The sequence below is a fragment of the Leptodactylus fuscus genome, chromosome 8 (assembly GCF_031893055.1).
Source record: "Leptodactylus fuscus isolate aLepFus1 chromosome 8, aLepFus1.hap2, whole genome shotgun sequence".
Lineage (NCBI taxonomy): Eukaryota > Metazoa > Chordata > Amphibia > Anura > Leptodactylidae > Leptodactylus > Leptodactylus fuscus.
Window position 1 is genome coordinate 1,716,597 of NC_134272.1, and position 26,581 is coordinate 1,743,177.

Below are 26,581 nucleotides of genomic sequence, written 5' to 3' on the forward strand. Positions count from 1 at the left end.
CTATGGGGGATAATACTGTGTGCAGGGACCACTATGGGGGATAATACTGTGTGTCCAGGGGCCACTATGGGACATAATACTGTGTGCAGGGACCACTATGGGGGATAATACTGTGTGCAGGGGTCACTATGGGACATAATACTGTGTGCAGGGGCCACTATGGGACATAATACTGTGTGCAGGGGCCACTATGGGGGATAATACTGTGTGCAGGGGTCACTATGGGACATAATACTGTGTGCAGGGGTCACTATGGGGGATAATACTGTGTGCAGGGACCACTATGGGGCATAATACTGTGTGCAGGGGCCACTATGGGACATAATACTGTGTGCAGGGGCCACTATGGGACATAATACTGTGTGCAGGGGCCACTATGGGACATAATACTGTGTGCAGGGGTCACTATGGGGGATAATACTGTGTGCAGGGGCCGCTATGAGGCACCAGGTTAGTTGCTCTCGTTGCCGTGTTTTACTCTTCTATCACTATAGATGAACCTTCTCCTTCAGCTGATATGAAGCCTTCAGTCCTGCAGAGGGGCCGGGGTTACCCAGTGATCGGCCTGACTTCGGGGGACACTTAGCACCCGCACTTTTAGTGTATAATGGAGAGATACAATAAGTGGGGCCCAGGAGAGGTGAGTAACAATAACCACTTAGACTTACCTGCCCTGACCTATTCGGGGCTCTGGTCCTCTTCAGGGAACTTCCATCCTCCTGGCTGATGTCACAGATCACCGGTGACCATTGAGCCCTGTGATTGGTCGTCACGTCTCGGCCTCATGACATCATTGTATCCATTGTGAACGCTGAGACCCAATCACAGATCTTAGAGGTTCCTCAGTAATCTATAACATCAAAGACCCCCAACCAGGAGACAGAGGAGGATGCAGAGCTGAGAGGGGCTCAGCAATGTGAGATAAGCGGGTATTATGTATCTGCACCAGAACCCCCCCCCCCCCCCCCCGGACCTCCCAGACTATAATAATAACACTTCTGTATCACACAAGTACCAGATAAGACATCACTGGATGAACATGCAAATCTTCAGGGACCAGAAGGTTATCGGCTCGGTATATGTGTCCGTATACAAGGTACAAGGAAGTGCTGGAGGATTATGGCGGTGACTAGAGTCCATGCTGGGCAAACAGGAAGATAAAGCTGCTGAGTCCTGAACGAGGGAAAGTAAGAAGGACTTTGTCTCGTCTCAGACTTATCACTAAGAAGGAAGCAATCCAAGGAGACGCCATGGACAGCCAGGAGATGAGACATTACATTGAGAACTTCAGCTTTGATCAATGTAAGAGAGGAAGCCAAGGCTTTGACCGAATTCTCATCCAACTCTTCGGCCTCTTAGGTCATGGAAAGTCCTCGTTCATTAACACATGTATCTATGTCTGGGAAGACGGAGAATTCCAGAACTGGACGAAGGCCTTGGGTACAGACGAAGGCAACACAACAGAGAGGATCCCGTATCCACTGACACCGAACATCACTCTGGTGGACAACCGAGGCTGTAGTAAAATAAATGACCATGAATCTGGAGAAATCTACGCTCAGCTTGGTGAGGAATCTGGAGGGGGGGGGGGGTGATACTACTGGAGACGGCAGTCAGGAAAATCCCGATTATTAATGGCACCGCTGCTGATCGATCAGTATTATTGAGCCCTGACAGTGTCATACACTATGTATTATAGATATATATAGTCCTAGGAGCCCTGACAGTGTCATACACTATGTATTATAGATATATATATATAGTCCTAGGAGCCCTGACAGTGTCATACACTATGTATTATTGATATATATATAGTCCTAGGAGCCCTGACAGTGTCATACACTATGTATTACAGATATATATAGTCCTAGGAGCCCTGACAGTGTCATACACTATGTATTATAGATATATATAGTCCTAGGAGCCCTGACAGTGTCATACACTATGTATTACAGATATATATAGTCCTAGGAGCCCTGACAGTGTCATACACTATGTATTATAGATATATATAGTCCTAGGAGCCCTGACAGTGTCATACACTATGTATTATAGATATATATAGTCCTAGGAGCCCTGACAGTGTCATACACTATGTATTATAGATATATATAGTCCTAGGAGCCCTGACAGTGTCATACACTATGTATTATAGATATATATAGTCCTAGGAGTCCTGACAGTGTCATACACTATGTATTATAGATATATATAGTCCTAGGAACCCTGACAGTGTCATACACTATGTATTATAGATATATATAGTCCTAGGAGCCCTGACAGTGTCATACACTATGTATTATAGATATATATAGTCGTAGGAGCCCTGACAGTGTCATACACTATGTATTATAGATATACACTCACCGGCCACTTTATTAGGTACACCATGCTAGTAACGGGTTGGACCCCCTTTTGCCTTCAGAACTGCCTCAATTCTTCGTGGCATAGATACAACAAGGTGCTGGAAGCATTCCTCAGAGATTTTGCTCCATATTGACATGATGGCATCACACAGTTGCAGTCGCAGATTTGTCGGCTGCACATCCATGATGCGAATCTCCCGTTCCACCACATCCCAAAGATGCTCCTCTATTGGATTGAGATCTGGTGACTGTGGAGGCCATTGGAGTACGGTGAACTCATTGTCATGTTCAAGAAACCAGTCTGAGATGATTCCAGCTTTATGACATGGCATTGCATTATCCTGCTGAAAGTAGCCATCAGATGTTGGGTACATTGTGCTCATAAAGGGATGGACATGGTCAGCAACAATACTCAGGTAGGCTTTGGCGTTGCAACGATGCTCAATTGGTACCAAGGGGCCCAAAGAGTGCCAAGAAAATATTCCCCACACCATGACACCACCACCACCAGCCTGAACCGTTACCGATACAAGGCAGGATGGATCCATGCTTTCATGTTGTTGACGCCAAATTCTGACCCTACCATCCGAATGTTGCAGCAGAAATCGAGACTCATCAGACCAGGCAACGTTTTTCCAATCTTCAATTGTCCAATTTCGATGAGCTTGTGCAAATTGTAGCCTCAGTTTCCTGTTCTTAGCTGAAAGGAGTGGCCCCCGGTGTGGTCTTCTGCTGCTGTAGCCCATCTGTAGCCTCAAAGTTGGACGTACTGTGCGGCGTTCAGAGATGCTCTTCTGGCTACCTTGGGTGTAACGGGTGGCTATTTGAGTCACTGTTGCCTTTCTATCAGCTGGAACCAGTCTGGCCATTCTCCTCTGACCTCTGGCATCAACAACGCATTTCCGCCCCCCACAGAACTGCCGCTCACTGGATGTTTTTTCTTTTTCGGACCATTCTCTGTAAACCCTAGAGATGGTTGTGCGTGAAAATCCCAGTAGATCAGCAGTTTCTGAAATACTCAGACCAGCCCTTCTGGCACCAACAACCATGCCACGTTCAAAGGCACTCAAATCACCTTTCTTCCCCCCCATACTGATGCTCGGTTTGAACTGCAGGAGATTGTCTTGACCATGTCTACATGCCGAAATGCACTGAGTTGCCGCCATGTGATTGGCTGATTAGAAATTAAGTGTTAACGAGCAGTTGGATAGGTGTACCTAATAAAGTGGCCGGTGAGTGTATATAGTCCTAGGAGTCCTGACAGTGTCATACACTATGTATTATAGATATATAGTCCTAGGAGCCCTGACAGTGTTATACAATATGTATTATAGATATATATAGTCCTAGGAGCCCTGACAGTGTCATACACTATGTATTATAGATATATATATAGTCCTAGGAGTCCTGACAGTGTCATACACTATGTATTATAGATATATATAGTCCTAGGAGCCCTGACAGTGTTATACACTATGTATTATAGATATATATAGTCCTAGGAGCCCTGACAGTGTCATACACTATGTATTATAGATATATATATATATAGTCCTAGGAGCCCTGACAGTGTCATACACTATGTATTATAGATATATATAGTCCTAGGAGCCCTGACAGTGTCATACACTATGTATTATAGATATATATAGTCCTAGGAGCCCTGACAGTGTCATACACTATGTATTATAGATATATATATAGTCCTAGGAGCCCTGACAGTGTCATACACTATGTATTATAGATATATATATATATATATAGTCCTAGGAGCCCTGACAGTGTCATACACTATGTATTATAGATATATATAGTCCTAGGAGCCCTGACAGTGTCATACACTATGTATTATAGATATATATATAGTCCTAGGAGCCCTGACAGTGTCATACACTATGTGTTATAGATATATATAGTCCTAGGAGCCCTGACAGTGTCATACACTATGTATTATAGATATATATAGTCCTAGGAGTCCTGACAGTGTCATACACTATGTATTATAGATATATAGTCCTAGGAGCCCTGACAGTGTCATACACTATGTGTTATAGATATATATAGTCCTAGGAGCCCTGACAGTGTCATACACTATGTATTATAGATATATATAGTCCTAGGAGCCCTGACAGTGTCATACGCTATGTATTATAGATATATATATATATATAGTCCTAGGAGCCCTGACAGTGTCATACACTATGTATTATAGATATATATATAGTCCTAGGAGTCCTGACAGTGTCATACACTATGTATTATAGATATATATATATATAGTCCTAGGAGTCCTGACAGTGTCATACACTATGTATTATAGATATATATATAGTCCTAGGAGCCCTGACAGTGTCATACACTATGTATTACAGATATATATAGTCCTAGGAGCCCTGACAGTGTCATACACTATGTATTATAGATATACACTCACCGGCGACTTTATTAGGTACACCTGTCCAACTGCTCGTTAACACTTAATTTCTAATCAGCCAATCACATGGCGGCAACTCAGTGCATTTCGGCATGTAGACATGGTCAAGACAATCTCCTGCAGTTCAAACCGAGCATCAGTATGGGGGGGAAGAAAGGTGATTTGAGTGCCTTTGAACGTGGCATGGTTGTTGGTGCCAGAAGGGCTGGTCTGAGTATTTCAGAAACTGCTGATCTACTGGGATTTTCACGCACAACCATCTCTAGGGTTTACAGAGAATGGTCCGAAAAAGAAAAAACATCCAGTGAGCGGCAGTTCTGTGGGGGGCGGAAATGCGTTGTTGATGCCAGAGGTCAGAGGAGAATGGCCAGACTGGTTCGAGCTGATACAAAGGCAACAGTGACTCAAATAGCCACCCGTTACACCCAAGGTAGCCAGAAGAGCATCTCTGAACGCCGCACAGTACGTCCAACTTTGAGGCTACAGATGGGCTACAGCAGCAGAAGACCACACCGGGTGCCACTCCTTTCAGCTAAGAACAGGAAACTGAGGCTACAATTTGCACAAGCTCATCGAAATTGGACAATTGAAGATTGGAAAAACGTTGGCTGGTCTGATGAGTCTCGATTTCTGCTGCGACATTCGGATGGTAGGGTCAGAATTTGGCGTCAACAACATGAAAGCATGGATCCATCCTGCCTTGTATCGGTAACGGTTCAGGCTGGTGGTGGTGGTGTCATGGTGTGGGGAATATTTTCTTGGCACTCTTTGGGCCCCTTGGTACCAATTGAGCATTGTTGCAACGCCAAAGCCTACCTGAGTATTGTTGCTGACCATGTCCATCCCTTTATGACCACAATGTACCCAACATCTGATGGCTACTTTCAGCAGGATAATGCAATGCCATGTCATAAAGCTGGAATCATCTCAGACTGGTTTCTTGAACATGACAATGAGTTCACTGTACTCCAATGGCCTCCACAGTCACCAGATCTCAATCCAATAGAGGAGCATCTTTGGGATGTGGTGGAACGGGAGATTCGCATCATGGATGTGCAGCCGACAAATCTGCGACTGCAACTGTGTGATGCCATCATGTCAATATGGAGCAAAATCTCTGAGGAATGCTTCCAGCACCTTGTTGTATCTATGCCACGAAGAATTGAGGCAGTTCTGAAGGCAAAAGGGGGTCCAACCCGTTACTAGCATGGTGTACCTAATAAAGTGGCCGGTGAGTGTATATAGTACTAGGAGCCCTGACAGTGTCATACGCTATGTATTATAGATATATATATAGTACTAGGAGCCCTGACAGTGTCATACGCTATGTATTATAGATATATATATATAGTACTAGGAGCCCTGACAGTGTCATACGCTATGTATTATAGATATATATAGTCCTAGGAGCCCTGACAGTGTCATACACTATGTATTATAGATATATATAGTACTAGGAGCCCTGACAGTGTCATACACTATGTATTATAGATATATATAGTCCTAGGAGCCCTGACAGTGTCATACACTATGTATTATAGATATATATAGTCCTAGGAGCCCTGACAGTGTCATACACTATGTATTATAGATATATATAGTCCTAGGAGCCCTGACAGTGTCATACGCTATGTATTATAGATATATATAGTCCTAGGAGCCCTGACAGTGTCATACACTATGTATTATAGATATATATAGTACTAGGAGCCCTGACAGTGTCATACGCTATGTATTATAGATATATATATAGTACTAGGAGCCCTGACAGTGTCATACACTATGTATTATAGATATATATAGTCCTAGGAGCCCTGACAGTGCCATACACTATGTATTATAGATATATATAGTCCTAGGAGTCCTGACAGTGTCATACACTATGTATTATAGATATATATAGTCCTAGGAGCCCTGACAGTGTCATACACTATGTATTATAGATATACATATAGTCCTAGGAGCCCTGACAGTGTCATACACTATGTATTATAGATATATATATATATAGTCCTAGGAGCCCTGACAGTGCCATACACTATGTATTATAGATATATATAGTCCTAGGAGCCCTGACAGTGTCATACACTATGTATTATAGATATATATAGTCCTAGGAGCCCTCAGAGTAGTGTGCACTGTGTCTTAAGCTAACATAAACTGTGGTTCGTTCTGAACTCGTTGGTCCTAAAACTAACTGGGGCCCTGGGCCGAAGAACCCAAACACGACAAGAATCTTGAGAAGTTCTCCCATCTTTGCTTGTCACCCCCGTACACTTACTTCCCCCCAGATCTCTAGCGTCATCTGCTGTTTATCCATCTCCATCTTTCCTCTGTTGCTCCTCCAGGGAATCTTCTGCCTCTCGGTAAAAAAGTGGAATGGACTGAGGGATTTGGACTGGTAGAAAGAATTGTCAAAGCAGAGAAGCAAATCAAGATGTCTGATTTCGTCTTCCCCGTGTTTGTGCACAGGTGAGAACCAAAATCTACAAATCTATTGAGTAATGGAGGAAGAGATGAAACTTGTAATTCCCCAGATATGATGAGCAGACGTTTGGGGTGAGGGAACTGACTTGGATTGAACTGAATGTGACCCGAGTTATCCAATAGTTTTAGGTTAGACATGATTATGAATCTTTAGGGATTTGTCACCTTCTAGTACCGTGTAGTGCACCGGAGACCCCCGTATGTAATGAGAGGGGGCCATGAGTGACAACAACATCAATACTACCCCCCTCCCCCGCCCCCGCCGGGCAATCCTCGCTTCATCCTCACTTGGACCTCAGTGGTCACATCGAGGACACCAATGCCAAGATGTTCGGTCAAAGGAGACCCCTGTGTATAATAACAGCGCAGCTATCCTATACCGAAATATCTTCTGTCCTAAATGAAATAAACCTCAGGACTAGAGATGAGCGAGGCGTGAAATATTGGAGATTCGAGATTCGTTTCCAGTAGCCCCTCAATATACGACTACTCGATGGAATATCGAATCCCATTATAATCTATGGGGAAAATGCTTCGTTTCAGGGGAAGCCACTATTGGACTGAAGGAGAATCCCCAAGTCCACGAGTAGCAGGAGGAGAGAGTTTAGGAGGAGGAGTTATAGCGCACGGACCCCATAGACTATAATGGGTCCATGTGCTTGCAGCACACTGCAGGTACGAATGATTCAGGCAGTGCGTGGCAAGCACACGGACCCCATTCGGCAAATCAACGCTGGTTCTGCAGCAGACTCGTCCTTGCTAGTCGGGAGAGATGGCAGCTTGCGATATACAGGAGCTGATTATTTTCCCATAGGAATGCATTGACCAGCGTTGATTGGCCGAATGCTATACAATATACAGCATTCGGCCAATCAACACTGGTTTTTCTGGAGGCTCATCTGTGAGGAGGCGGAGTCTAAGATCAGACCATAGCAGTCTCCATTGTCGTCCGATCTTAGACTCCGCTTCGTCACAGACGAGCCTCCGGCAGAACCAGCGTTGATCGGCCGAACGTTGTACACTGTATATACAATCAACACTGGCTCTGAATCAAATCTTTACTGCGAATAGGAGTAGTATTTCAATGAGTACAAGTATTTCAAATACCGTATTATTCCATCGAATACCTACTAGAAGATCTCTACTCACGACCATTCCTTGTAACTAATCTATATATATAATAGCAGGACATAAATCTATACCCCATATGTGGCAGAATTATTTATATACGGTATATATAGAGTAGGAATTGTGGATATCATCTGTAAAACGGTATTATAGTAGTATTATAGTAGTTATATTCTTGTATATAGGAGATAGTATTATAGTACTTATATTCTTGTACATAGGAGGTAGTATTATAGTACTTATATTCTTGTACATAGGAGTAGTATTATAGTACTTATATTCTTGTACATAGGAGGTAGTATTATAGTACTTATATTCTTGTACATAGGAGTAGTATTATAGTAGTTATATTCTTGTACATAGGAGTAGTATTATAGTAGTTATATTCTTGTACATAGGAGTAGTATTATAGTAGTTATATTCTTGTACATAGGAGTAGTATTATAGTAGTTATATTCTTGTACATAGGAGGTAGTATTATAGTACTTCTATTCTTGTACATAGGAGGTAGTATTATAGTAGTTATATTCTTGTACATAGGAGTAGTATTATAGTAGTTATATTCTTGTACATAGGAGGTAGTATTATAGTAGTTATACTCTTGTACATAGGAGTAGTATTATAGTAGTTATATTCTTGTACATAGGAGGTAGTATTATAGTAGTTATATTCTTGTACATAGGAGCAGTATTATAGTAGTTATATTCTTGTACATAGGAGCAGTATTATAGTAGTTATATTCTTGTACATAGGAGGTAGTATTATAGTAGTTATATTCTTGTATATAGGAGTAGTATTATAGTAGTTATATTCTTGTACATAGGAGTAGTATTATAGTAGTTATATTCTTGTATATAGGAGATAGTATTATAGTACTTATAGTCTTGTACATAGGAGGTAGTATTATAGTAGTTATATTCTTGTACATAGGAGTAGTATTATAGTAGTTATATTCTTGTATATAGGAGTAGTATTATAGTAGTTATATTCTTGTACATAGGAGTAGTATTATAGTAGTTATATTCTTGTACATAGGAGTAGTTTTATAGTAGTTATATTCTTGTACATAGGAGCAGTATTATAGTAGTTATATTCTTGTACATAGGAGCAGTATTATAGTAGTTATATTCTTGTACATTGGAGCAGTATTATAGTAGTTGTATTCTTGTATATAGGAGGTAGTATTATAGTAGTTATATTCTTGTACATAGGAGCAGTATTATAGTAGTTATATTCTTATACAGAGGAGCAGTATTATAGTAGTTATATTCTTGTACATAGGGGCAGTATTATAGTAGTTATATTCTTATACATAGGGGCAGTATTATAGTAGTTATATTCTTATACATAGGAGCAGTATTATAGTAGTTATATTCTTGTATATAGGAGGTAGTATTATAGTAGTTATATTCTTGTACATAGGAGTAGTATTATAGTTGTTATATTCTTGTACATAGGAGTAGTATTATAGTAGTTATATTCTTGTACATAGGGGCAGTATTATAGTAGTTATATTCTTATACATAGGGGCAGTATTATAGTAGTTATATTCTTATACATAGGAGCAGTATTATAGTAGTTATATTCTTGTATATAGGAGGTAGTATTATAGTAGTTATATTCTTGTACATAGGAGTAGTATTATAGTAGTTATATTCTTGTATATAGGAGTAGTATTATAGTAATTATATTCTTGTACATAGGAGCAGTATTATAGTAGTTATATTCTTGTACATAGGAGTAGTACTATAGTAGTTATATTCTTGTACATAGGAGCAGTATTATAGTAGTTATATTCTTGTACATAGGAGCAGTATTATAGTAGTTATATTCCTGTACATAGGAGTAGTATTATAGTAGTTATATTCTTGTATATAGGAGGTAGTATTATAGTAGTTATATTCTTGTATATAGGAGGTAGTATTATAGTAGTTATATTCCTGTACATAGGAGTAGTATTATAGTAGTTATATTCTTGTATATAGGAGGTAGTATTATAGTAGTTATATTCCTGTACATAGGAGTAGTATTATAGTAGTTATATTCTTGTATATAGGAGGTAGTATTATAGTAGTTATATTCCTGTACATAGGAGTAGTATTATAGTAGTTATATTCTTGTATATAGGAGGTAGTATTATAGTAATTATATTCTTGTACATAGGAGCAGTATTATAGTAGTTATATTCTTGTACATAGGAGTAGTACTATAGTAGTTATATTCTTGTACATAGGAGCAGTATTATAGTAGTTATATTCTTGTACATAGGAGCAGTATTATAGTAGTTATATTCCTGTACATAGGAGTAGTATTATAGTAGTTATATTCTTGTATATAGGAGGTAGTATTATAGTAGTTATATTCTTGTACATAGGAGTAGTATTATAGTAGTTATATTCTTGTACATAGGAGCAGTATTATAGTAGTTATATTCTTGTACATAGGAGCAGTATTATAGTAGTTATATTCTTGTACATAGGAGTAGTATTATAGTAGTTATATTCTTGTACATAGGAGCAGAATTATAGTAGTTATATTCTTGTACATAGGAGCAGTATTATAGCAGTTATATTCTTGTACATAGGAGGTAGTATTATAGTAGTTATATTCTTGTATATAGGAGTAGTATTATAGTAGTTATATTCTTGTACATAGGAGTAGTATTATAGTAGTTATATTCTTGTATATAGGAGTAGTATTATAGCAGTTATATTCTTGTACATAGGAGTAGTATTATAGTAGTTATATTCTTGTATATAGGAGCAGTATTATAGTAGTTATATTTTTGTACATAGGAGCAGTATTATAGTAGTTATATTCTTGTACACAGGAGCAGTATTATAGTAGTTATATTCTTGTACATAGGAGCAGTATTATAGTAGTTATATTCTTGTATATAGGAGTAGTATTATAGCAGTTATATTCTTGTACACAGGAGTATTATTATAGTAGTTATATTTTTGTACATAGGAGCAGTATTATAGTAGTTATATTCTTGTACATAGGAGCAGTATTATAGTAGTTATATTCTTGTACATAGGAGCAGTATTATAGTAGTTATATTCTTGTATATAGGAGTAGTATTATAGCAGTTATATTCTTGTACATAGGAGTAGTATTATAGTAGTTATATTCTTGTACATAGGAGGCAGTATTATAGTAGTTATATTCTTGTACATAGGAGGTAGTATTATAGTAGTTATAGTCTTGTACTTAGGAGGTAGTATTATAGTAGTTATATTCTTGTACGTAGGAGCAGTATTATAGTAGTTATATTCTTGTACTTAGGAGGTAGTATTATAGTAGTTATATTCTTGTACGTAGGAGTAGTATTATAGTAGTTATATTCTTGTACATAGGAGCAGTATTATAGTAGTTATATTCTTGTACATAGGAGGTAGTATTATAGTAGTTATATTCTTGTACATAGGAGTAGTATTATAGTAGTTATATTCTTGTACATAGGAGCAGTATTATAGTAGTTATATTCTTGTACATAGGAGTAGTATTATAGTAGTTATATTCTTGTACATAGGAGCAGTATTATAGTAGTTATATTCTTGTACATAGGAGTAGTATTATAGTAGTTATATTCTTGTACATAGGAGCAGTATTATAGTAGTTATAGTCTTGTACATAGGAGGTAGTATTATAGTAGTTATAGTCTTGTACATAGGAGGTAGTATTATAGTAGTTATAGTCTTGTACATAGGAGGTAGTATTATAGTAGTTATAGTCTTGTACATAGGAGGTAGTATTATAGTAGTTATAGTCTTGTACATAGGAGGTAGTATTAAAGTAGTTATAGTCTTGTACATAGGAGGTAGTATTATAGTAGTTATATTCTTGTACATAGGAGGTAGTATTATAGTAGTTATATTCCTGTACATAGGAGGTAGTATTATAGTAGTTATAGACTTGTACATAGGAGGTAGTATTATAGTAGTTATATTCTTGTACATAGGAGCAGTATTATAGTAGTTATATTCTTGTACATAGGAGCAGTATTGTAGTAGTTATATTCTTGTACATAGGAGCAGTATTATAGTAGTTATATTCTTGTACATAGGAGTAGTATTATAGTAGTTGTATTCTTGTACATAGGAGCAGTATTATAGTAGTTATATTCTTGTACATAGGAGCAGTATTATAGTAGTTATATTCTTGTACATAGGAGCAGTATTGTAGTAGTTATATTCTTGTACATAGGAGCAGTATTATAGTAGTTATATTCTTGTACATAGGAGCAGTATTATAGTAGTTATATTCTTGTACATAGGAGCAGTATTGTAGTAGTTATATTCTTGTACATAGGAGCAGTATTATAGTAGTTATATTCTTGTACATAGGAGCAGTATTATAGTAGTTGTATTCTTGTACATAGGAGCAGTATTATAGTAGTTATATTCTTGTACATAGGAGCAGTATTATAGTAGTTATATTCTTGTACATAGGAGCAGTATTATAGTAGTTGTATTCTTGTATATAGGAGTAGTATTATAGCAGTTATATTCTTGTACATAGGAGGTAGTATTATAGTAGTTATATTCTTGTACATAGGAGTAGTATTATAGTAGTTATATTCTTGTACATAGGAGCAGTATTGTAGTAGTTATATTCTTGTACATAGGAGGTAGTATTATAGTAGTTATATTCTTGTACATAGGAGTAGTATTATAGTAGTTATATTCTTGTACATAGGATTAGTATTATAGTAGTTATATTCTTGTATATAGGAGTAGTATTATAGCAGTTATATTCTTGTACATAGGAGCAGTATTATAGTAGTTATATTCTTGTATGTAGCAGTAGTATTATAGTAGTTATATTCTTGTACATAGGAGTAGTATTATAGTAGTTATATTCTTGTACATAGGAGCAGTATTATAGTAGTTATATTCTTGTACATAGGAGGTAGTATTATAGTAGTTATATTCTTGTACATAGGAGTAGTATTATAGTAGTTATATTCTTGTACATAGGAGCAGTATTATAGTAGTTATATTCTTGTACATAGGTGTAGTATTATAGTAGTTATATTCTTGTACATAGGAGGTAGTATTATAGTAGTTATATTCTTGTACATAGGAGGTAGTATTATAGTAGTTATATTCTTATACATAGGAGCAGTATTATAGTAGTTATATTCTTGTACATAGGAGCAGTATTATAGTAGTTATATTCTTGTACATAGGAGCAGTATTATAGTAGTTATATTCTTGTACACAGGAGTATTATTATAGTAGTTATATTCTTGTACATAGGAGCAGTATTATAGTAGTTATATTCTTTTACATAGGAGTAGTATTATAGTAGTTATATTCTTGTACGTAGGAGTAGTATTATAGTAGTTATATTCTTGTACATAGCAGTAGTATTATAGTAGTTATATTCTTGTACATAGGAGTAGTATTATAGTAGTTATATTCTTGTACATAGGAGTAGTATTATAGTAGTTATATTCTTGTACATAGGAGGTAGTATTATAGTAGTTATATTCTTGTATATAGGAGATAGTATTATAGTACTTATATTCTTGTACATAGGAGTAGTATTATAGTAGTTATATTCTTGTATATAGGAGTAGTATTATAGTAGTTATATTCTTGTATATAGGAGTAGTATTATAGTAGTTATATTCTTGTATATAGGAGTAGTATTATAGTAGTTATATTCTTGTATATAGGAGTAGTATTATAGTAGTTATATTCTTGTATATAGGAGTAGTATTATAGTAGTTATATTCTTGTATATAGGAGTAGTATTATAGTAGTTATATTCTTGTATATAGGAGTAGTATTATAGTAGTTATATTCTTGTACATAGGAGCAGTATTATAGTAGTTATATTCTTGTACATAGGAGCAGTATTATAGTAGTTATATTCTTGTACATAGGAGTAGTATTATAGTAGTTATATTCTTGTATATAGGAGTAGTATTATAGTAGTTATATTCTTGTATATAGGAGTAGTATTATAGTAGTTATATTCTTGTATATAGGAGTAGTATTATAGTAGTTATATTCTTGTATATAGGAGTAGTATTATAGTAGTTATATTCTTGTACATAGGAGCAGTATTATAGTAGTTATATTCTTGTACATAGGAGCAGTATTATAGTAGTTATATTCTTGTACATAGGAGGTAGTATTATAGTAGTTATATTCTTGTACATAGGAGCAGTATTATAGTAGTTATATTCTTGTACATAGGAGCAGTATTATAGTAGTTATATTCTTGTACATAGGAGCAGTATTATAGTAGTTATATTCTTGTACATAGGAGCAGTATTATAGTAGTTATATTCTTGTATATAGGAGTAGTATTATAGTAGTTATATTCTTGTACATAGGAGGTAGTATTATAGTAGTTATATTCTTGTACATAGGAGCAGTATTATAGTAGTTATATTCTTGTACATAGGAGCAGTATTATAGTAGTTATATTCTTGTACATTGGAGGTAGTATTATAGTAGTTATATTCTTGTACATAGGACCAGTATTATAGTAGTTATATTCTTGTACATAGAAGTAGTATTATAGTAGTTATATTCTTGTATATAGGAGTAGTATTATAGTAGTTATATTCTTGTATATAGGAGTAGTATTATAGTAGTTATATTCTTGTATATAGGAGTAGTATTATAGTAGTTATATTCTTGTACATAGGAGCAGTATTATAGTAGTTATATTCTTGTACATAGGAGCAGTATTATAGTAGTTATATTCTTGTACATAGGAGGTAGTATTATAGTAGTTATATTCTTGTACATAGGAGCAGTATTATAGTAGTTATATTCTTGTACATAGGAGCAGTATTATAGTAGTTATATTCTTGTACATAGGAGCAGTATTATAGTAGTTATATTCTTGTACATAGGAGCAGTATTATAGTAGTTATATTCTTGTACATTGGAGGTAGTATTATAGTAGTTATATTCTTGTACATAGGACCAGTATTATAGTAGTTATATTCTTGTACATAGAAGTAGTATTATAGTAGTTATATTCTTGTACATAGGAGGTAGTATTATAGTAGTTATATTCTTGTACATAGGAGCAGTATTATAGTAGTTATATTCTTGTACATAGGAGCAGTATTATAGTAGTTATAGTCTTGTACATAGGAGGTAGTATTATAGTAGTTATAGTCTTGTACATAGGAGGTAGTATTATAGTAGTTATATTCCTGTACATAGGAGGTAGTATTATAACAGTTATATTCTTGTACATAGGAGGTAGTATTATAGTAGTTATATTCCTGTACATAGGAGGTAGTATTATAGTAGTTATATTCTTGTATATAGCAGTAGTATTATAGTAGTTATAGACTTGTACATAGGAGGTAGTATTATAGTAGTTATAGACTTGTACATAGGAGCTGTATTATAGTAGTTATATTCTTGTATATAGCAGTAGTATTATAGTAGTTATATTCTTGTACATAGGAGTAGTATTATAGTAGTTATATTCTTGTACATAGGAGCAGTATTATAGTAGTTATATTCTTGTACATAGGAGCAGTATTATAGTAGTTATATTCTTGCACATAGGAGGTAGTATTATAGTAGTTATATTCTTGTATATAGGAGGTAGTATTATAGTAGTTATATTCTTGTACATAGGAGTAGTATTATAGTAGTTATATTCTTGTACATAGGAGCAGTATTATAGTAGTTATATTCTTGTACTTAGGAGGTAGTATTATAGTAGTTATATTCTTGTACATAGGAGGTAGTATTATAGCAGTTATATTCTTGTACATAGGAGTAGTATTATAGTAGTTATATTCTTGTACATAGGAGCAGTATTATAGTAGTTATATTCTTGTACGTAGGAGTAGTATTATAGTAGTTATATTCTTGTACGTAGGAGTAGTATTATAGTAGTTATATTCTTGTATATAGGAGTAGTATTATAGTAGTTATATTCTTGTATATAGGAGTAGTATTATAGTAGTTATATTCTTGTACATAGGAGGTAGTATTATAGTAGTTATATTCTTGTACATAGGAGGTAGTATTATAGTAGTTATATTCTTGTACATAGGAGCAGTATTATAGTAGTTATATTCTTGTACATAGGAGTAGTATTATAGTAGTTATATTCTTGTACATAGGAGCAGTATTATAGTAGTTATAGTTTTGTACATAGGAGGTAGTATTATAGTAGTTATATTCTTGTACATAGGAGGTAGTATTATAGTAGTTATATTCTTGTACATAGGAGCAGTATTATAGTAGTTATATTCTTGTACATAGGAGTAGTATTATAGTAGTTATATTCTTGTACATAGGAGCATTATTATAGTAGTTATATTCTTGTACATAGGAGCAGTATTATAGTAGTTATATTCTTGTACATAGGAGCAGTATTATAGTAGTTATATTCTTGTACATAGGAGTAGTATTATAGTAGTTATATTCTTGTACATAGGAGCATTATTATAGTAGTTATATTCTTGTACATAGGAGCAGTATTATAGTAGTTATATTCTTGTACATAGGAGGTAGTATTATAGTAGTTATATTCTTGTACATAGGAGCAGTATTATAGTAGTTATATTCTTGTACATAGGATTAGTATTATAGTAGTTATATTCTTGTATATAGGAGTAGTATTATAGCAGTTATATTCTTGTACATAGGAGTAGTATTATAGTAGTTTTATTCTTGTATGTAGCAGTAGTATTATAGTAGTTATATTCTTGTACATAGGAGCAGTATTATAGTAGTTATATTCTTGTACATAGGAGGTAGTATTATAGTAGTTATATTCTTGTATATAGGAGGTAGTATTATAGTAGTTATATTCTTATACATAGGAGCAGTATTATAGTAGTTATATTCTTGTACATAGGAGCAGTATTATAGTAGTTATATTCTTGTACATAGGAGCAGTATTATAGTAGTTATATTCTTGTACATAGGAGCAGTATTATAGTAGTTATATTCTTGTACATAGGAGGTAGTATTATAGTAGTTATATTCTTGTACATAGGAGCAGTATTATAGTAGTTATATTCTTGTACATAGGAGCAGTATTATAGTAGTTATATTCTTGTACATAGGAGGTAGTATTATAGTAGCTATATTCTTGTACATAGGAGTAGTATTATAGTAGTTATATTCTTGTACATAGGAGCAGTATTATAGTAGTTATATTCTTGTACATAGGAGCAGTATTATAGTAGTTATATTCTTGTACATAGGAGTAGTATTATAGTAGTTATATTACTGTACATAGGAGCAGTATTATAGTAGTTATATTCTTGTACATAGGAGCAGTATTATAGTAGTTATATTCTTGTACATAGGAGGTAGTATTATAGTAGTTATATTCTTGTACATAGGAGGTAGTATTATAGTAGTTATATTCTTGTACATAGGAGTAGTATTATAGTAGTTATATTCTTGTACATAGGAGCAGTATTATAGTAGTTATATTCTTGTACATAGGAGTAGTATTATAGTAGTTATATTCTTGTACATAGGAGTAGTATTATAGTAGTTATATTCTTGTACATAGGAGGTAGTATTATAGTAGTTATATTCTTGTACATAGGAGTAGTATTATAGTAGTTATATTACTGTACATAGGAGCAGTATTATAGTAGTTATATTCTTGTACATAGGAGCAGTATTATAGTAGTTATATTCTTGTACATAGGAGGTAGTATTATAGTAGTTATATTCTTGTACATAGGAGGTAGTATTATAGTAGTTATATTCTTGTACATAGGAGTAGTATTATAGTAGTTATATTCTTGTACATAGGAGCAGTATTATAGTAGTTATATTCTTGTACATAGGAGTAGTATTATAGTAGTTATATTCTTGTACATAGGAGTAGTATTATAGTAGTTATATTCTTGTACATAGGAGGTAGTATTATAGTAGTTATATTCTTGTACATAGGAGCAGTATTATAGTAGTTATATTCTTGTACATAGGAGGTAGTATTATAGTAGTTATATTCTTGTACATAGGAGTAGTATTATAGTAGTTATATTCTTGTACATAGGAGGTAGTATTATAGTAGTTATATTCTTGTACATAGGAGGTAGTATTATAGTAGTTATATTCTTGTACATAGGAGTAGTATTATAGTAGTTATATTCTTGTACATAGGAGTAGTATTATAGTAGTTATATTCTTGTATATAGGAGGTAGTATTATAGTAGTTATATTTTTGTACATAGGAGTAGTATTATAGTAGTTATATTCTTGTACATAGGAGGTAGTATTATAGTAGTTATATTCTTGTACATAGGAGTAGTATTATAGTAGTTATATTCTTGTACATAGGAGGTAGTATTATAGTAGTTATATTCTTGTACATAGGGGCAGTATTATAGTAGTTATATTCTTGTACATAGGAGTAGTATTATAGTAGTTATATTCTTGTACATAGGAGTAGTATTATAGTAGTTATATTCTTGTATATAGGAGGTAGTATTATAGTAGTTATATTCTTGTACATAGGAGTAGTATTATAGTAGTTATATTCTTGTACATAGGAGTAGTATTATAGTAGTTATATTCTTGTACATAGGAGCAGTATTATAGTAGTTATATTCTTGTACATACGAGTAGTATTATAGTAGTTATATTCTTGTACATAGGAGTAGTATTATAGTAGTTATATTCTTGTACACAGGAGTATTATTATAGTAGTTATATTCTTGTACATAGGAGGTAGTATTATAGTAGTTATATTCTTGTACATAGGAGCAGTATTATAGTAGTTATATTCTTGTACATAGGAGGTAGTATTATAGTAGTTATATTCTTGTACATAGGAGGCAGTATTATAGTAGTTATATTCTTGTACATAGGAGGTAGTATTATAGTAGTTATATTCTTGTACATAGGAGGTAGTATTATAGTAGTTATATTCTTGTACATAGGAGGCAGTATTATAGTAGTTATATTCTTGTACATAGGAGGCAGTATTATAGTAGTTATATTCTTGTACATAGGAGGTAGTATTATAGTAGTTATATTCTTGTACATAGGAGGTAGTATTATAGTAGTTATATTCTTGTACATAGGAGGCAGTATTATAGTAGTTATATTCTTGTACATAGGAGGTAGTATTATAGTAGTTATATTCTTGTACATAGGAGCAGTATTATAGTAGTTATATTCTTGTACATAGGGGGCAGTATTATAGTAGTTATATTCTTGTACATAGGAGCAGTATTATAGTAGTTATATTCTTGTATATAGGAGTAGTATTATAGTAGTTATATTCTTGTACATAGGAGCAGTATTATAGTAGTTATATTCTTGTACATAGGAGCAGTATTATAGTAGTTATATTCTTGTACATAGGGGCAGTATTATAGTAGTTATATTCTTGTACATAGGAGTAGTATTATAGTAGTTATCTCTTGTACATAAGAGCAGTATTATAGTAGTTATATTCTTGTACATAGGAGCAGTATTATAGTAGTTATATTCTTGTACATAGGAGTAGTATTATAGTAGTTATATTCTTGTACATAGGAGCAGTATTATAGTAGTTATATTCTTGTACATAGGAGTAGTATTATAGTAGTTATATTCTTGTACATAGCAGTAGTATTATAGTAGTTATATTCTTGTACATAGGAGTAGTATTATAGTAGTTATATTCTTGTATATAGGAGTAGTATTATAGTAGTTATATTCTTGTACATAGGAGCAGTATTATAGTAGTTATATTCTTGTACATAGGAGTAGTATTATAGTAGTTATATTCTTGTACATAGCAGTAGTATTATAGTAGTTATATTCTTGTACATAGGAGCAGTATTATAGTAGTTCTATTCTTGTACATAGGGGCAGTATTATAGTAGTTATATTCTTGTACATAGGAGCAGTATTATAGTAGTTATATTCTTGTACATAGGAGTAGTATTATAGTAGTTATATTCTTGTACATAGCAGTAGTATTATAGTAGTTATATTCTTGTACATAGGAGCAGTATTATAGTAGTTCTATTCTTGTACATAGGGGCAGTATTATAGTAGTTATATTCTTGTACATAGGAGTAGTATTATAGTAGTTATATTCTTGTACATAGGAGCAGTATTATAGTAGTTATATTCTTGTACATAGGAGCAGTATTATAGTAGTTATATTCTTGTACATAGGAGTAGTATTATAGTAGTTATATTCTTGTACATAGGAGTAGTATTATAGTAGTTATATTCTTGTACATAGGAGGTAGTATTATAGTAGTTATATTCTTGTACATAGGAGGTAGTATTATAGTAGTTATATTCTTGTACATAGGAGCAGTATTATAGTAGTTATATTCTTGTACATAGGAGGTAGTATTATAGTAGTTATATTCTTGTACATAGGAGGTAGTATTATAGTAGTTATAGTCTTGTACATAGGAGGTAGTATTATAGTAGTTATATTCTTGTACATAGGAGGTAGTATTATAGTAGTTATATTCTTGTACATAGGGGCAGTATTATAGTAGTTATATTCTTGTACATAGGGGTAGTATTATAGTAGTTATATTCTTGTACATAGGAGTAGTATTATAGTAGTTATAGTCTTGTACATAGGAGGTAGTATTATAGTAGTTATATTCTTGTACATAGGAGGTAGTATTATAGTAGTTATATTCTTGTACATAGGAGCAGTATTATAGTAGTTATATTCTTGTACATAGGAGGTAGTATTATAGTAGTTATATTCTTGTACATAGGAGCAGTATTATAGTAGTTATATTCTTGTACATAGGAGGTAGTATTATAGTAGTTATATTCTTGTACATAGGAGGTAGTATTATAGTAGTTATATTCTTGTACATAGGAGGTAGTATTATAGTAGTTATATTCTTGTACATAGGAGCAGTATTATATTAGTTATATTCTTGTACATAGGAGGTAGTATTATAGTAGTTATATTCTTGTACATAGGAGCAGTATTATAGTAGTTATATTCTTGTACATAGGAGGTAGTATTATAGTAGTTATATTCTTGTACATAGGAGGTAGTATTATAGTAGTTATAGTCTTGTACATAGGAGGTAGTATTATAGTAGTTATATTCTTGTACATAGGAGGTAGTATTATAGTAGTTATATTCTTGTACATAGGGGCAGTATTATAGTAGTTATATTCTTGTACATAGGGGTAGTATTATAGAAGATATATACTTGTATATAGGGGCAGTATTACAGTAAATATGATCTTGTACATTGGGTAATTGTTTTTTAGTTGCTTTTTATGATTTTTTCCTTTTTCAGTTTGAAAAAGGACATCACAAAGGAGAATAAGGAGGAATTAAAGGCTGTACTTGAGAATGCGAAGAAGATGACAGGTAATATACTTATACCTAGTGTAGAATCTATCTTTATGGTTTCGTACAATAACCTTTATTACGTTCTGATGGATAATTCTCGCACCTTCTCATTACAACTGAGGCCCCAAAACCGACTAACAAAAGGCTGGGGATTTTCTACTACAAACGGAGAAATCTTTAGACTAAAAATCCTCATCCGAGGAGACCCCAACACATAATAATTGCACTCCAAGGTCCCAAACAATCCCGAGATACAAACCTCACAAATATACATCACAATGAATCTTACAAGGCTCGCACAACATTACTCAGCCTTCTGTGACCAAAGCCGAGACACCTTCCTTATTACCGGCTGACCTGGAACCAAAGGACATAAAAAGATTACATTATAGTCTGACGGACCCGGAGGAGGAAGAACAAGTGGCCGAGTGGCATCAGTCACATTCAGAAACAACAAGTCCATGGTTTGATCCTCACTAATATTAATGGGGGGGCTCCAACCTTATTCACATGTAGAGAGGCTGCACCAGAACAGGAGTCTGAGCCCGCACAAGTCCCATAACCAAAGATCTATCATCTTGTGTCACCATTGTCACTGCCATAGAAAGTATCAGGCAGGGCCAGAGATTCTCTGACTCACTTCTATATACTTTGTATTTCAGGAGTTGTCCCAATTGTTGTTCTCACCCATAAGACACATGGGAATTTGACTGAAACGGAAGGAATATTCAGAGACATCGGCGTGGAAAGATTCTTCTCATTTGAAAATTACACCACAGAAGATCACATGAAAACCAGAGGAAAACACGAGGGAGTCCTGACATTCTTCTGTGAAGTCATTAAAGACGTTCAGTTTCGTGTGGAGCAACCTCGAGATCCTCAGAAGGAGATGAAGGACAGGAGACAATTTGTGCTCAAGTATGTCCATGAGGCTGATAAGAGAGCAGAGCGGATGAAAGAAGAAATCAAAAAGTTGAAAGAACAAGCTCTACAGGAGAAGAAACTGAAGGAACAGGAGGAGGAGATGAAGAGACAGAGGCTGAGAGAACAACAACGGCAGGAGGAGGAAATAAGGAGGAAGCAGGAGGAGATGGAGAGGAGGAGAGAACAGGACCGTGCTAGACAAGAAGAGGAACTCAGGATCCAGATGGAAAAGAAGAAGAAAAAGAAAGTTTTAGGAATTTTTCCAGTAAAAAAGTAAAAATATTGACAATCCAAACATGCGCGAGCCAATAAACTAATAGGAATGAAGAACCAAAACACTGGCGCACGCGGACAATCCAGCACAATGTCCACCTAAACCTAGAGACTAAGCCAACGAATAAGTGATGGAAAACCTTGTACTGTCTAAGAGTCACAGTGTTAGCTTATAGCCCCAAAGAACCAAGAGATCGAGACTTGTACCAGATTCCACAATTCTACTGCAATCTCAACTGTAACTTCTCAGCATCTCCTGCTTATTCAGTGTCTTCACATAGAAGAGTCGGAGAATTGTATTATCAATATCAGTCAATAAAAATGTGTCCTGATTCCTCAATCTCTAGGATCAGAAGTTTAGTCCAAATGTCAAAAAGTGCAACATCTGTCCAAGAAACTCTCTGTATAACCCGAGTTATCTTCTCATACATGTAGTGTCCTCTCCTGATAACCAGCCATGATGTCCTTATTGTGGTCAGGTTATCTTCTGATACATGTAGTGTCCTCTCCTGATAACCAGCCATGATGTCCTTATTGTGGTCAGGTTATCTTCTCATACATGTAATGTCCTCTCCTGATAACCAGCCATGATGTCCTTATTGTGGTCATGTTATCTTCTCATACATGTAGTGTCCTCCTGATAACCAGCCATGATGTCCTTATTGTGGTCAGGTTATCTTCTGATACATGTAGTGTCCTCTCCTGATAACCAGCCATGATGTCCTTATTGTGGTCAGGTTATCTTCTCATACATGTAGTGTCCCCTCCTGATAACCAGCCATGATGTCCTTATTGTGGTCGGGTTATCTTCTCATACATGTAGTGTCCTCCTGATAACCAGCCATGATGTCCTTATTGTGGTCAGGTTATCTTCTCATACATGTAGTGTCCTCTCCTGATAACCAGCCATGATGTCCTTATTGTGGTCGGGTTATCTTCTCATACATGTAGTGTCCTCTCCTGATAACCAGCCATAGTGTCCTTATTGTGGTCATGTTATCTTCTCATACATGTAGTGTCCTCTCCTGATAACCAGCCATGATGTCCTTATTGTGGTCAGGTTATCTTCTCATACATGTAGTGTCCCCTCCTGATAACCAGCCATGATGTCCTTATTGTGGTCAGGTTATCTTCTCATACATGTAGTGTCCTCCTGATAACCAGCCATGATGTCCTTATTGTGGTCGGGTTATCTTCTCATACATGTAGTGTCCTCCTGATAACCAGCCATGATGTCCTTATTGTGGTCAGGTTATCTTCTCATACATGTAGTGTCCTCTCCTGATAACCAGCCATGATGTCCTTATTGTGGTCGGGTTATCTTCTCATACATGTAGTGTCCTCCTGATAACCAGCCATGGTGTCCTTATTGTGGTCAGGTTATCTTCTCATACATGTAGTGTCCTCCTGATAACCAGCCATGATGTCCTTATTGTGGTCAGGTTATCTTCTCATACATGTAGTGTCCTCCTGATAACCAGCCATGATGTCCTTATTGTGGTCAGGTTATCTTCTCATACATGTAGTGTCCTCCTGATAACCAGCCATGGTGTCCTTATTGTGGTCAGGTTATCTTCTCATACATGTAGTGTCCTCCTGATAACCAGCCATGATGTCCTTATTGTGGTCAGGTTATCTTCTCATACATGTAGTGTCCTCCTGATAACCAGCCATGATGTCCTTATTGTGGTCGGGTTATCTCCTCATACATGTAGTGTCCTCTCCTGATAACCAGCCATGATGTCCTTATTGTGGTCAGGTTATCTTCTCATACATGTAGTGTCCCCTCCTGATAACCAGCCATGATGTCCTTATTGTGGTCGGGTTATCTTCTCATACATGTAGTGTCCTCCTGATAACCAGCCATGATGTCCTTATTGTGGTCAGGTTATCTTCTCATACATGTAGTGTCCTCTCCTGATAACCAGCCATGATGTCCTTATTGTGGTCAGGTTATCTTCTCATACATGTAGTGTCCTCTCCTGATAACCAGCCATGATGTCCTTATTGTGGTCAGTGTTATCTTCTCATACATGTAGTGTCCTCCTGATAACCAGCCATGGTGTCCTTATTGTGGTCATGTTATCTTCTCATACATGTAGTGTCCTCTCCTGATAACCAGCCATGATGTCCTTATTGTGGTCAGGTTATCTTCTCATACATGTAGTGTCCCCTCCTGATAACCAGCCATGATGTCCTTATTGTGGTCAGGTTATCTTCTCATACATGTAGTGTCCTCCTGATAACCAGCCATGATGTCCTTATTGTGGTCGGGTTATCTTCTCATACATGTAGTGTCCTCCTGATAACCAGCCATGATGTCCTTATTGTGGTCAGGTTATCTTCTCATACATGTAGTGTCCTCTCCTGATAACCAGCAATGATGTCCTTATTGTGGTCGGGTTATCTTCTCATACATGTAGTGTCCTCCTGATAACCAGCCATGGTGTCCTTATTGTGGTCAGGTTATCTTCTCATACATGTAGTGTCCTCCTGATAACCAGCCATGATGTCCTTATTGTGGTCAGGTTATCTTCTCATACATGTAGTGTCCTCCTGATAACCAGCCATGATGTCCTTATTGTGGTCAGGTTATCTTCTCATACATGTAGTGTCCTCCTGATAACCAGCCATGGTGTCCTTATTGTGGTCAGGTTATCTTCTCATACATGTAGTGTCCTCCTGATAACCAGCCATGATGTCCTTATTGTGGTCAGGTTATCTTCTCATACATGTAGTGTCCTCCTGATAACCAGCCATGATGTCCTTATTGTGGTCAGGTTATCTTCTCATACATGTAGTGTCCTCTCCTGATAACCAGCCATGATGTCCTTATTGTGGTCAGGTTATCTTCTCATACATGTAGTGTCCCCTCCTGATAACCAGCCATGATGTCCTTATTGTGGTCGGGTTATCTTCTCATACATGTAGTGTTCTCCTGATAACCAGCCATGATGTCCTTATTGTGGTCAGGTTATCTTCTCATACATGTAGTGTCCTCTCCTGATAACCAGCCATGATGTCCTTATTGTGGTCAGTGTTATCTTCTCATACATGTAGTGTCCTCTCCTGATAACCAGCCATGATGTCCTTATTGTGGTCAGGTTATCTTCTCATACATGTAGTGTCCTCCTGATAACCAGCCATGATGTCCTTATTGTGGTCGGGTTATCTTCTCATACATGTAGTGTCCTCCTGATAACCAGCCATGATGTCCTTATTGTGGTCAGGTTATCTTCTCATACATGTAGTGTCCTCCTGATAACCAGCCATGATATCCTTATTGTGGTCGGGTTATCTTCTTATACATGTAGTGTCCTCCTGATAACCAGCCATGATGTCCTTATTGTAGTCGGGTTATCTTCTCATACATGTAGTGTCCTCTCCTGATAACCAGCCATGATGTCCTTATTGTGGTCAGGTTATCTTCTCATACATGTAGTGTTCTCTCCTGATAACCAGCCATGATGTCCTTATTGTGGTCAGGTTATCTTCTCTTACATGTAGTGTCCTCCTGATAACCAGCCATGATGTCCTTATTGTGGTCAGGTTATCTTCTCATACATGTAGTGTCCTCCTGATAACCAGCCATGATGTCCTAATTGTGGTCAGGTTATCTTCTCATACATGTAATGTCCTCCTGATAACCAGCCATGATGTC

The 26,581-nt window shown here is 35.6% G+C and overlaps 1 protein-coding gene across 1 annotated transcript; it reads left to right on the plus strand.

Moving 5' to 3' along the window:
• Positions 1-1,248: 1,248 nt before the first annotated feature.
• Positions 1,249-23,260, plus strand: LOC142216509 (uncharacterized). Its single transcript, XM_075284382.1, has 4 exons — positions 1,249-1,566; positions 7,149-7,272; positions 21,668-21,741; positions 22,386-23,260. Exons 1-4 carry the CDS (start codon positions 1,251-1,253, stop codon positions 22,922-22,924), a joined length of 1,053 nt encoding a protein of 350 aa, XP_075140483.1. The 5' UTR covers positions 1,249-1,250; the 3' UTR covers positions 22,925-23,260.
• The last annotated feature ends 3,321 nt before the right edge of the window (positions 23,261-26,581 follow it).

What these genes read in the sequence shown, in the direction of transcription:
- LOC142216509 (XM_075284382.1), top strand. Translation starts at nt 1,251, where the DNA reads ATGGACAGCCAGGAGATGAGACATTACATTGAGAACTTCAGCTTTGAT. An exon ending in TTCCCCGTGTTTGTGCACAG is followed by an intron (nt 7,273 to 21,667) that starts GTGAGAACCAAA and finishes TTCCTTTTTCAG; the next exon opens with TTTGAAAAAGGACATCACAA. An exon ending in GAATGCGAAGAAGATGACAG is followed by an intron (nt 21,742 to 22,385) that starts GTAATATACTTA and finishes TTTGTATTTCAG; the next exon opens with GAGTTGTCCCAATTGTTGTT.